This window comes from Ranitomeya imitator, chromosome 1 (genome assembly GCF_032444005.1).
Source record: "Ranitomeya imitator isolate aRanImi1 chromosome 1, aRanImi1.pri, whole genome shotgun sequence".
Taxonomy (NCBI): domain Eukaryota; kingdom Metazoa; phylum Chordata; class Amphibia; order Anura; family Dendrobatidae; genus Ranitomeya; species Ranitomeya imitator.
The window spans coordinates 849,027,988-849,041,303 of NC_091282.1; the positions used below are offsets into that span (position 1 = coordinate 849,027,988).

Sequence of the window (13,316 nt, forward strand, 5' to 3'; positions counted from 1 at the left end):
CTTCTTCATCAGGCAAAACATGAATCTACCATATGTAATGAATTCAAGTCATTATATACACCCTTATGAGTGTCAGCTGACAAATCAGGTGTTAAGACATTGAGGTGGTAATTGGATTATGCAAATGGCCATAAATGACCTCTACAATAATTGTTAAAACTTGATATTAACCCATTGAAATAACAAAACCAAAAAGAAAAACAATTATAAAATAATTTATCCTGTAACATAAAAACTGTGTATACATGAAAAATAATTGAAGTTATTTATTTATGACTACCTCCTAAGGTGCACAAGAGTCCCACTCCCCACACTATTACCCTGTATTTTCTATGCAATCATTCAAGTCATTGGGCTTGAGCATAGAAAGCTTGAAAATCCAATAGGATTCCCTATCGATCAGCTTTTGTAGACGGTTCTGCACATTTTCTGGTATCTGTCTGTATACTCTCTTTTGTGTCCTCCCCTGCCCAGGAAAAGTCTTGGTGAGATCCTCGCTAGCACAGTGAGAATGTCTCACGGTGCAGCACTGAGATCAAAGACTTCACTGCAATTCACTGTGAGAAATTTCTTCTGGTCAACAGCGGTGAACTCAGTGCTGCACCGTGAGAATTAAAATCAATTAATAATTTTTAAAAAAATGACATTGGTTGCCCTGTGTTTTTGATACCCAGCCAGGCAAAACTCACAGCTGGGGGCTGCACCCTCAGCTGTCAACATTAGCAAGGCTGGTTATCAAAAATAGAGGGGTCCCTATGCCATTTTTTTTTAAATTATTTAAATAATTTTTTAAAAAGCTGCGGGGTTCCCCCATTTTTGACAACCAGCCAAGCTAAAGCTGACAGCTGGGGGCTGGTACTCCCAGGCTGGTAAGGGGCCATGGACATTGACCCCCAGCCGAAATATAGCACCCAATTCTGGATCTTTGCTCAGCTCTTCTCAATTGCCCTGTGGCAAGTGGGGTAATATTTGTGGGGTTGAGGTCACCTTTGTATTGTCAGGTGACATCAAGCCCACGGATTAGTAATGGAAAGGCGCCTATAAGACACCTATTCATTACTAATGCTATAGTCATATTGTATAAAGTATAAAGTCTTTTAATTGAAAGAATGACACAAACTCCTTTAGTGATTCTAAATTAAACAATACTCATGTCATCACCCATTCCACTGAAGCCCTCGTCTCCTGTAAAAAAAATTAGAAAAACAACCATATCCTTCAACTGTCCATCATTCTGTCCCACGCTGTAATCCATGTCTGGGGATAAACAGTTTTCAACATGGACAAGATGTTACCACAGGTCCCTGACGCTGCGTTCCCAGCTGGGCCCCTGAACTGTGTTGACCTTCGGTGAGATCACAGTTCACACAGGGAGAAATATCCTCATGGTGCAGCATTTAGTTCACCAGTAGAAATTTCTCGCAGTGAACTGCAGTGAACTTTCTGAGTTCAGCGCTGCACTGTGAGACTTGAGACTTCTCACTCTGCTAGCGAGGATCTCACCGAAGCCACTGCAATTCAGGGGCCCGGCTGGGAACGCAGCCTCAGTGTTTTTTATTTTTGTTTTATTAAAGAAGAGGAGGGATTCAATGGGCATGGGCATTAGGTTAGTATAACTGTGTTTGTTATTTTTAAATAAAAAAAGAAAGGTGTGTTTTTTTATTTCAAATAAAGGACTTTATTCTGTCTGTGAGTTTATTTAATCCATGGGCTTGATGTCACCAGACAATACAAAGGTGACATCAATCCCACAAATATTACCCTACTTGCCACTGCTACAGGGCAAGTGGGAAGAGCTGGGCAAAGTGCCAGATTTGGTGCTTCTAATAGATGCACCTTTTCTGGGTGGCTGCGGGCTGCTTTTTTTTAGGCTGGGTGGGGTCAATGTCCATGGACCTTTACCAGTCTGAGAATACCAGCCTCCAGCTGTCTGCCTTAGCTTTGCTGGTTGTCAAAAATGGGTCAGACCTCACAACGTTTTTTTAGTTACAGTATTTATCTAAATAATTTATAAAAATTGGAGTGGGGACCCCTCTATTCTCTATTAGTAGTACCAACCATGATTTACTGTTTTTATGCATAAGGCTTTGCTGTGTGCATTATTCCTAAGAGCTACATCTTATTTCATAAAATTATATGGTTCCTCTATTTAGTGATCATATTCAAACACAAATATAAAATATTGGCAAAATATAATTTGAAATTGTTATATGCCAAATAGTTTTCGCTGAAATATTTTTTTTACTGAGAAATGAAAATGTTTTCATGTCTTTATTTTCAGTTTGATTTACTCGAACAAGTAGGAGATATAATAAATGGAATGGCACGGTGTCCATATGACCCAAAACATGGAAATGTGGCTTTGTTTGCAGGTGAGGTAATGACATCAGGAACGTTTACTGAGTTATAAATCCATATTTATCCTGTGTGCTCCAAAAAAATAAATTTTTAGCTGAAATTTTACATTTTATTTAAATATTGTATATCTTATGTTTATTATTTTTACAAATGCCTGTATAAACTGCAAATTGCTAAAATAAGTAGTGTATTTTTCGGACTATAGGACGCACCAGACCATAAGACGCACCAAGGTTTTAGAGAAGGAAATTAGAAAAAAAAATTGAAGCAAAAAATGTGGTCAATTCTGTTCTAATATTCCCTATCTTGGTAGGTGTGGTCCCCTCATCCCTATCTTGGTATGCATGGCCCCCCTTATCCCTGTCCTGGTATACATGGCCCCATCATACCTATCCCGGCATGCATGGCCCCCTCACCCCCATCCTGGTATGCATGGCCTCCTCATCCCTATCCTGGTATGCATGGCCTCCTCATCCCTATCCTGGTATGCATGGTCTCCTCAACCATATCTTTGTATGCTTGGCCTCCTCATCCCTATCTTGGTATGCAAGGCCACCTCTACTTACTCACCAAACACCTATTCCACCAAAGCAGTATACTTTATCAAGGACCATGGGGAGTGCATTTTACTATATGTACTATATGGGACCTGCATTATACTGTATTGAGGACTATCTGTACCAATCTTTCTTCCTCAGCCGTAGTAAGAGTAGGTGCACACGGTCAGTAAACGATGCGGGTTGGATGTTGCGTACTTGTGCAGCGTCCAGATGTTACAGCATAGTGGATGGGATTTCAAGAAATCCCATGCCCATTATGCATGCACAGACACCTGCAGCTCACACGCAGAGACGGACGTACCATGCTTACCACACAAGACCAGGCAGGCTAATTACCACTGTTCAGTACTGGTCAGCTACATTATGAATACCATTAACGTACGTTTCACGTAGGCTTCTTCTTAAGGGGTATAGTCTGGTTAGATTTGACATTTTTCTTGGTCATTGCCACTGACTAAAGGGTAGTTATAAACAACACTTCAAAAGTGGTGACGGCATTTATAACCATGACTTCATCGGGTACGAGAACACTATCTTCCATGCCATGAATGTGCCCTTTTACCTTGGTTAAAATAAAGAATTGATGCTATCTTCATTTATAGATAGTCAAAATCTTTGTAAATACTATAGGGATTTTAAATCCCCAGTTGATGGTGTATTTAGTTGGTTATACAAGGAGGTGGGAGCTTAGTGAAGGCAAATTTGTTGACCTTTCTCTTGTATTTTGTGGTATCTTAAGAAGGTGCAGGGGATCACCACTTAGAGTGTTCACACTACCAGGAGTATAAACAGAAAGGTTTAGGATTATGTCATAAGCTGTAGAGATACTATGCAATGATTAAATGTATTGTTTTTGCTCAAATGTTAAGTACATCACATAGTAGACACTGAGACTGCTGTTTATATATCACATAGGAGACACTGAGACTGCTGTATGTACATCATATAGGAGACACCGAGACTGCTGCATATTTATCACATAGAAGACACCAAGACTGCTGCGTACATCATATAAGGGATGCTGAGAATGCTGCATATACATCACATTGGAGACACCAAAGCCGCTGCATATTCATCACATAGGAGACACTGAAGCTGCTGGAAATACATCACATCGGATGCATTGAGACTCCTATATATACATAACAGAATATAGGGAAACGTGCTGAAGAATTAGGAAGGGATCTGTAATAAATTAACAAGAATCCGGTCTCAATAAAAAAAACAGGAGTGGAAAGGAGAGTAAGTGTAAATTAAAGCATAACCTTTATTGATATCATAGATAAATATTTTACAGAAATTAAAAGTATAATCATACATCTATTAAGATGTATATTGGATAACAGAGCGTGATTTGTTATGTTATAAACACCACTGTGATCCACTAGGTCCCGGTTGATACTGAGCTCAGAAATAAATTTGCATGAGAGGGATTCCCAATCATTGTCCCCAAATTTGAAGGCTGGGCGTCAATCTCACTAGGCACTAGTTGATCAATGAATAGAAGAGGGGGTACCTTACGCCATTAATAAGCCATACAACACACTGGCACCTATCTAAACCATGTGTTGACGTTTTTGAGAGAAGGGCTGATAATAGTAAATATCCTATACTATATAGGCAGTCAGCTATGGTATGAACTGCAGGGGTTGGCGGGACTGAGCTTCTGCCGCTATATATTATGTGTGGCTTGTAGCAGGAGCAGTTAGGTTAAATACACACTTGTCAGTTGGTTACACATCCCTTGGAAATCACTGGACCTGATGTCAGGTTTTCCAAATTTCAGATCAATAGCTTTATAATATATTGGAACATACATCGCAAATTAACAAGCAGCGCTGGAGAAAACCCTGCAGAGCACTTTAATAAACCACAAGGGTATCTACTCTACTATATAATATACTACAGTGATTATCTACAATTTAATACACCAGTGGGGTGTCCTTAAATATGTAAACTAATTTATAATAATGAACACTTCTAATATACCATCAGGGTATCTAATTATTTAGTATAATTAAAGGGTATTTACCCCTATTATATGTATCCCAAAGTAAGGAGTAATGAATTCTAATACACCATGAGGGTGGCCTTTATTTATTACACTTTCTTATGATGAGAATTTATTAATTCTTATACGCCATCAGGGTGTTCAAGTTTTGTATACCTCACAAGTGAGGATATATTATCAGGAGCTGCAAGCTCTCCCATCAGCCCTTCTCTCAAAAACTCCAACACATGGGCTATTATCCACATACAAATTATGTTTGTCTTCATAAGGTTAAGATAGGTGCCAGTGTGTTGTATGGTTTATTAATGGTGTAAGATACAGCCTCAAATATTCACTGATCAACTAGTGCCTAGTGAGATTGGAGCCCAGCCTTCAATTTTGAGGACAATGGTTGGGAATCCCTCTCATGCAAATTTATTTCTGAGCTCAGTATCAACCGCAACCTAGTGGATCACAGTGGTGTTTATAACATAACAAATCACGCTCTGTGATCCAATATACATCTTAATAAGTGTATGATTATACTTTTAATTTCTGTAAAATTTTTATGAATTATATCAATAAAGGTTATGTTTTAATTTACATTTCCTCCCCTTTCCTCTCTTGGTATTTACCATTTTGGTGGTGTTCACCCTCTTATTTGGTCCGTTGAGACCAGATTCTTGCTAATTTTTTACACATCCCTTCCCAAACCTTCACCCCTTTTCCCTATATTCTACGATTTAATGGTGGTGTACACCGATGTGTATTTTGTCCAATGAGATCTGACAATAGTAACCTATACTACATATACGGTACATCACATAGGAGACACAGACTGCTGTATATACCTCACATAAGAGACATTGAGGCTGCTGTATACACATCACAAAGGATAACCTGAGACTGATGGATAAGTCATCAGTATCTAAGTCCTGGACAACACCTTTTAGGTTTATTGTTGTTACTGCTGTGTGAGTATGGATCAGCATTCACATCTCTGTTCATAAACCAGGTATCTTGAACAATGCCAGTTATGTTGGTATTTTTGTGAACATTGATGTGATTTTTATTTGGATCAACACAAGTGGGGTCACTTATTAAAAACTGAAAAAAAGAAGATTTTAGGGAATTTGATTATGTGTCTTGTAATTTAGATTTAGAGAAAATGCATTTTTAATACTTTTTTATCTTGTACAATTAGATGGAATGCTATTTACTGCTACAGTAACGGATTTCCTTGCAATTGATGCTGTTGTGTATCGCAGTCTCGGTCATCTTCCAACTCTACGAAGTGTTAAACATGACTCCAAATGGTTTAAGGGTTAGTAGGATTTTTTTTCGGTTGTAATCATGAAATGTATATACAGTTTACAATGAATGGCCACTCTATTATCATATAATCAACCAATCAAATTTCAGTGCTTATTGCTTTTTTAATGACCTGCCTCATCTGTGTGAAATCTCATGATCAATGAGAGGTGGCATGTCACTGAAAAAGCTGTGAGCTGTCATTCAAAGAGCAGAGGCAGGCCAAAGGGCTAAGGAATCACAGAGAGGGAGGGGAGGAGGCGATGCACAGTCCAGCCCCACTGCACCAAAATCTCATTGGCAGAAAACTGAAAATGGTGATTAAAGAAGAACCACAAAGGGGATTTCTTCACCAGCAGTAAAAATCTAATCAGTATTACAGCCATGTATTTACTTTACATTACAAAATTGTGCTGGCAGGTTCTATTTAAATACATGTAATTTTGACTACAGTTATTTTTTTGCTATAGGGCTTCATTAATAATTTTGCACCGTTTGCCTTCTATTGCTTCTGTGTTATACTGCCTGTTGCTGGCTCTAGAATACATTATTTAAGGATTAGTGATGAGCGAATATACTCGTTACTTGAGATTTCCCGAGCATGGTCGGGTGTCCTCCGAGTAGTTTTTAATGCTCGGAAATTTTGTTTTTATTGCCGCAGCTGAATGATTTACAGCTATTAGCCAGCATAAGTACATGTGGGGGTTGCCTGGTTGCTAGGGAATTTGGCAACCAAGCTCTCCAGTGCAAAATTCTTGACTTAGGTAAAGGAGTGCATACTCAACCTCTGCTTCATTCATTGCCTAGGGGACTGCTGGATTTAGCCAAGCACGGCACACGGCCTTCTCCAGCAGTTCCATAGAGAATTAATAGAGTAAAGGTGGATCATACACACCTCAGCTCCATTCAAGAGCCCAGTTCCATTGCTGCAGAGTCCCATTCTCAGGATCCCAGCTGTCATACCCTCAGCGATGAGTAAATTAAGTAGAACAAGTATCTTGCCTGGGTAAAATATGGTGAATGTATTATTTTTTTATACTTTCCACGCAAATTCCATCCTTGTTGTTTCAAGTGACTTTTTAAGACAAGATGTTGATCATGTACATGAGAAATATCACTATTTCTGGTCATTATATGAATTGTATACTGCATTTTATACCAGTTTTTCCCTCTGCAGTCTCTATCTTTTCTTTAAGTTTCAGTTCTCTCTGAGCTAGCGGGTAGAGATAGGCAGCTAAGATGTCTCACATACACAGTGATTCCTGCTTCTTTATCTGATTATCACATGATCAGAAGTAAAAGCAGTATGGAGGAAATTATACTGCGGTACTGAGCTGAGTGGCTGTGAATCCAGCTCTGCCACAATCTAAATAACTCATCATATCTGCCTGTCTTGTCTCCCTCTCACTGTTTTCTTACTCTGCTCCTCACTCTTTATAAACTTTTAGCACCCTATCCTTTAAACTGAAAGCAAATGTTTGTTATAGTTTGGCATTTCTCTCTTGTAGCAGGGTCTTTTCATACCATGTTTGGTAAGAATATTCTCCTAGTACATGCACTGAATTGGAAAGAGTGAATTATAAGCCTGTCAAATTACTGAAGTTTTCTTCTCAACTTCTCAAATTACTGCAGTCTTGTTCTCATCTTCTGTTCTGCATATACTATTGCAAAATAGGATTCTGGACATAATAGCTTCATTTATAAAACAGAGTTGTGGCTTTAATTAGTCAATTTTTTTCGAACGCAACGTAGCTCTTAGGCTGCCGTCACACTATCAGTATTTGGTCAGTATTTTACATCAGTATTTGTAAGCCAAAACCAGGTGTGGGTGATGAATGCAGAAGTGGTGCATATGTTTCTATTATACTTTTCCTCTAATTGTTCCACTCCTGGTTTTGGCTTACATATACTGATGTAAAATACTGACCAAATACTGCTAGTGTGACGGCAGCCTTATGCTGAATTTGGTGTTGCTTAGGTAAGCCAATTCAACGCTCAGTCTAGGACTGATGAAATGGTTGAATAATGACCTCTTTCCTTTCTTTGGCTTTTTTCTTGCCTAGATCCATATTTTGTCAATGCTGTGGAATGGAAGGATCATGTGTATTTCTTCTTCAGAGAGATAGCAATGGAGTTCAACCACTTTGAGAAGGTGTATATATATATTTACATATACTGTATGTCTGTATGTAAGCATTTTCAAATAATTTGCCGTCTCCTACTAAAAGCAGCTATGTCCTAAAAAAATAAGAATATTGTGGTGTAAAAAACCCTGAAGTTTACAAATGTAATTACTCATGTTTAAATGTGATATAAAATGTAAAATAGTAATGAAACCTAATTATGAGATTGAAGTTCCCAATTATAAGTGACGAGATGATGGCCCGATTCTAATGCATCGGGTATTCTAGAATATGTATAGTAGTATATAGCACAGCCCATGTAGTATATAGCACAGCCCACGCAGTGTATAACACAGTCCACGTAGTATATAACACAGCCCACGTAGTATATAACACAGGCCACGTAGTATATAACACAGGCACGTACTATATAACACAGCCCACGCAGTATATAGCACAGCCACGTAGTATATTGCCCAGCCACGCAGTATATTGCACAGCCACGTAGTATATAGCACAGCTCACGTAGTATATAGCACAGAGGCATAGTATATAACACAGCCCACGTAGTATGTAACACAGCCCAAGCAGTATATAACACAGGCCACTGTAACAACCCTGCTGGCATCACAGCATGGCCTCCCATCCCCCACCTGCATTACACTCAAACTCACTTACTTCTTTGGGCCTTGTGGTGACTTCTCTCTGCTTCCAGCTCCATGCTGTGTGCCCCATGTCTTTTGTTTGCTCTGTGCATGCTCTGTTTGTGTGCATAGGGGGTCGGCGCCAGCAACTCCTGTTTCTTATAGAGACTGTGTGCACCTTGCTAAGGTGTCCCTGGCCAATCGCCATGAGGCTTCCTGTATTTAAGACATCCCCACCCATTGGTGGGGGCCTGTGCAACTTACTCTTTCAGTCAGTTCTTAGCTGCTGAAGTGCCAGGCCATGTCTCTGTGACTCTTGTGTTCCGCCACCCAGGGGGGCGTTGTACCCTGGTCTGTGTCCTGTGTAGCCATCTAGTGGGGCTTTGTACCCTGGCCTATGTCCTTGTGTAGCCACCCAGTGGGGCTTCGTACCCTGGCCTATGTCCGCCACCCAGAGGGGCGTCGTACCCTGGCTTGTGTCCATGTCTCTGTGCCTTGTTTCGTTCCTGACTCTGTCTTAGTCTAGTCCTGTTCCTGTGTTCGTTTATATCCCTGTCTTGATTTCCTTTCCCTGCTGTGCATTCTCTGTGTCTTGCTTTGCTCTGCTCTCAGCTCTGCACTCTGTGTCTTGCTCTGCACTCAGCTCTGCACTCTGTGGCTTAGCTCTAGTTCTGCTTTCAGTAACTTTGCTCTGCACTCTGACCTTGCTCTGCACTCTGTGGCTTCACTCTGCGGCTCCGCTCCTTGCGGTTCTACCTGGCACCGCTCTTTGCGGTTCTACTTTCCCAGCTCTTGGCTCCGCCTCCTGCTTTTGGCTCTGCCTCCGGCATCTCTGTTATTGGCTCTAGCTCCTGTGCTTTTGCTCTACATCCGCTCTTGCGGTCTTCCTCTACCTTTTCTTAAGTCCTCCTGTCTGAACAGGTTCTTACCTGTTTTACATACCTGTCTGCAGACCGGTTTCTACCTGTCCTGCCAGAGAGCCAGCCGTACCTGCCTGCCTACCAGAGAGCCAGCTGTGCCCGCCTGCCTGCCAGTGTCTCTGTTGTACCAGTCTGTCTGCCTGTGTCCCAGCCGTGCCCGCCTGTCTGCCAGAGTGCCAGCCATGCCCGCTTGCCTGTCTATGTTCCGTTCCCCGGTGGGATCAGTAGCCACAGCCAGACACCACCCTGGAGTGGTACCTGGTAGCTTCCTATTGCACAAGTCTGACCTCACCATCAGAGGCACCAGCGAACACCTAGTTAGTTACGCCCCTTCCAGGGAAGTTTGGTCTGTGGTCCAGTGGGGCCACACACCCGCGCCAACCAGTCTGGGCACGAGCATGACAGCCACGCAGTACATAACACAGCCCATGCAGTATATAACACAGCCCACGCAGTATATAACACTGCCCACGCAGTATATAACACAGCCCACGCAGTATATAACACAGCCCACGCAGTCTATAACACAGCCCACGTAGTATATAGCAATGTTGGCACCATATCCCTGTTAAAAAATAATTAAAATAAAAAATAGATATAAAAAATAGTTGTATACTCACCTTCCGTTGGCCCCCGGATCCAGGACAGGCGTTTACCGCTGCTTCTTGCATAGGCAGCATCAATAGTAAAAAGTTGGTCAAACAGGGTTAATAGCAGCGTTAACAGACTGCGTTACACCGCGTTATGCCGCTGTGTAACGCAGTTTGTGTAACGGACTGCTAAAACCCTATGTGGCCGCCGACTGGAGGGGAGTATGGAGGGGACACTGACTGGAGGGGAGTAGGGAGGGGCCAATTCACGGCCGGACTGTGCCTGTCGCTGATTGGTCGTGGCCAGCCAGCCATGACCAATCAGCGACCCGGGATTTCCTCGACAGACAGACGGAAGTTAGAAACAGACAGAAGTACCCCTTAGGCAATTATGTATATATATATAGATTGGAGTCTGTTTCATGACATGCATCTTAAGACCAGGTCAAGGGTTGTCTTACTCAGATGTTTCATAGAGACAGACATTCTTCTTTACTAGAGCTGATAGCTCTAAAAATATATTACTACTACAAGGCCTGGCAAAAATTATGGAATCACCGGCCTTGGAGGATGTTCATTCAGTTGTTTAAGTTTGTAGAGAAAAAGCAGATCACAGACATGGCACAAAACTAAAGTCATTTCAAATGGCAAATTTCTGGCTTTAAGAAACACTAAAAAAATCAAGAACAAAAAATGTGGTAGTCAGTAATGGTTACTTTTTTTAACCAAGCATAGGGTAAAAATTATGGAATAACTCAATTCTGAGAAAAAAATTGTGGAATCATGAAAAACAATGAAACAAAAAGACACTCCAAAACATCACTAGTATTTTGTTGCACCACCTCTGGCTTTTATAACAGCTTGCAGTCTCTGAGGCGTGGACTTAATGAGTCTCAAACAGTCTCTTCATCAATCTGGCTCCAACTTTCTCTGATTGCTGTTGCCAGATCAGCTTTGCAGGTTGGAGCCTTGTCATGGACCATTTTCTTTAACTTCCACCAAAGATTTTCAATTGGATTGAGATCCGGACTATTTACAGGCAATGACATTGACCTTATGTGTCTTTTTTCATGGAATGTTTTCACAATTTTTGCTCTATAGCAGGATTCATTATCATCTTGAAAAATAATTTCATCATCCCCAAACAATCTTTCAATTGACGAGATAAGAAAAGTGTCCAAAATATCAACATAAACTTGTGCATTCATTGAAGATGTAATGACAACCATCTCCCCAGTGCCTTTACCTGACATGCAGACCCATATCATCAATGACTGTGGAAATTTGCATGTTCTCTTCAGGCAGTCATCTTTATAAATCTCATTGGAACGGCACGAAACAAAAGTTCCAGCATCATCACCTTGCCCAATGCAGATTCGTGGTTCATCACTGAATATGACTTTCATCCAGTCATCCACAGTCCACGATTGCTTTTCCTTAGGCCATTGTAACCTTGTTTTTTTCTATTTAGGTGTTAATGATGGCTTTCATTTAACTTTTTTGTATGTAAATCCCATTTCCTTTAGGCGGTTTCTTACACTTCGGTCACAGACGTTGACTCCAGTTTCCACTTATTCGTTCCTCATTTGTTTTGTTGTGCCTTTCGTCTTTTGGATACATATTGCTTTAAGTTTCCGGTCTTGATGCTTTGATGTCTTGCTTAGTCTACCAGTATGTTTGCCTTTAACAACCATCCCATGTTGTTTGTATTTGGTCCAGATTTTAGACATAGCTGACTGTGAACAACCAACATCTTTTGCAACATTGTGTGATGATTTACCCTCTTTTAAGAGTTTGATAATCCTATCCTTTGTTTCAATTGACATCTCTCATGTTGGAGCAATGATTCATGTCAGTCCACTTGGTGCGACAGCTCTCGAAGGTGTGATCACTCCTTTTTAGATGCAGACTAAGGATTAGATCTAATTTGATGCAGGTGTTATTTTTGGGTATGAAACTTTACAGTGTGATTCTATAATTTTTACCTCAGAATTGAGTGATTCCATAATTTTTCCCCTATGCTTGGTTTAAAAATAACCATTATTGACTAAAACATTTTTTGTTCTTGATTTTGTTTAGTGTTTCTTAAAGCCAGAAAGTTGCCATTTGAAATTACTTTAGTTTTGTGCCATGTCTGTGATCTGCTTTTCTTTCTACAAAATTAAACAACTGAATGAACATCCTCCAAAGCCGTTGATTCCATAATTTTTGCCAAGGATTGTAGAAACATTGAGCTATATCATGGCTCTCTGCTCATTAGACACACAGCATATGTCCGAGGTAGTTTATATAATCCTTGCACTAAAGCTCTTTATATTGGGTGTTGGTGACTTGTTTAGGGGGTCCTTTTGAGGGTCAGACAGGGTTAGCCTACGTGGGGCGCCATGTCGAATATTTAGGGTGCCAACCTCTGCTGGTAGGAAGGGTCATTTATGGTGGACAATTTCTATCTCCCTTCGATCTTTTCCACATACTTAGTATTTTTGCTAAATTAATTGTATCCGGAAAAATACGTTTGACTTGGCATTTTTTTCTTTTTACCCCAGGTTTATTATAATCTGGGTGTAATCTATCTCTGACCCTCCTACACCTGTTTACATTATTATTTTATTAGGGCCATTGTGGTATTTTTTAATGTATACCAATAAAAGTTATTTTTTATGATTTTTTTCTGCTCATATGGTTGTCTTCAGTGCTTATCATACCCTTTATCTCAGAACCGTGACATCACTCAAATCTTGCTGTCCATAAATTCTTATTTCTGCACTCTCAGATCCTGCTCATAAATTCAGTTGTATGGTAGTGATTGGTGTGCCAGAC

The 13,316-nt window shown here is 40.5% G+C and overlaps 1 protein-coding gene across 1 annotated transcript in view; it reads left to right on the top strand.

Moving 5' to 3' along the window:
- Positions 1-13,316, top strand: part of SEMA6B (semaphorin 6B) — a 170,250-nt gene that overhangs the window by 106,947 nt on the left and 49,987 nt on the right. The window contains exons 7-9 of the mRNA XM_069741317.1: positions 2,282-2,372; positions 6,113-6,232; positions 8,283-8,371. Coding sequence (XP_069597418.1) covers positions 2,282-2,372; positions 6,113-6,232; positions 8,283-8,371 — 300 coding nt within the window. The remainder of the gene's footprint in view (positions 1-2,281; positions 2,373-6,112; positions 6,233-8,282; positions 8,372-13,316) is intronic.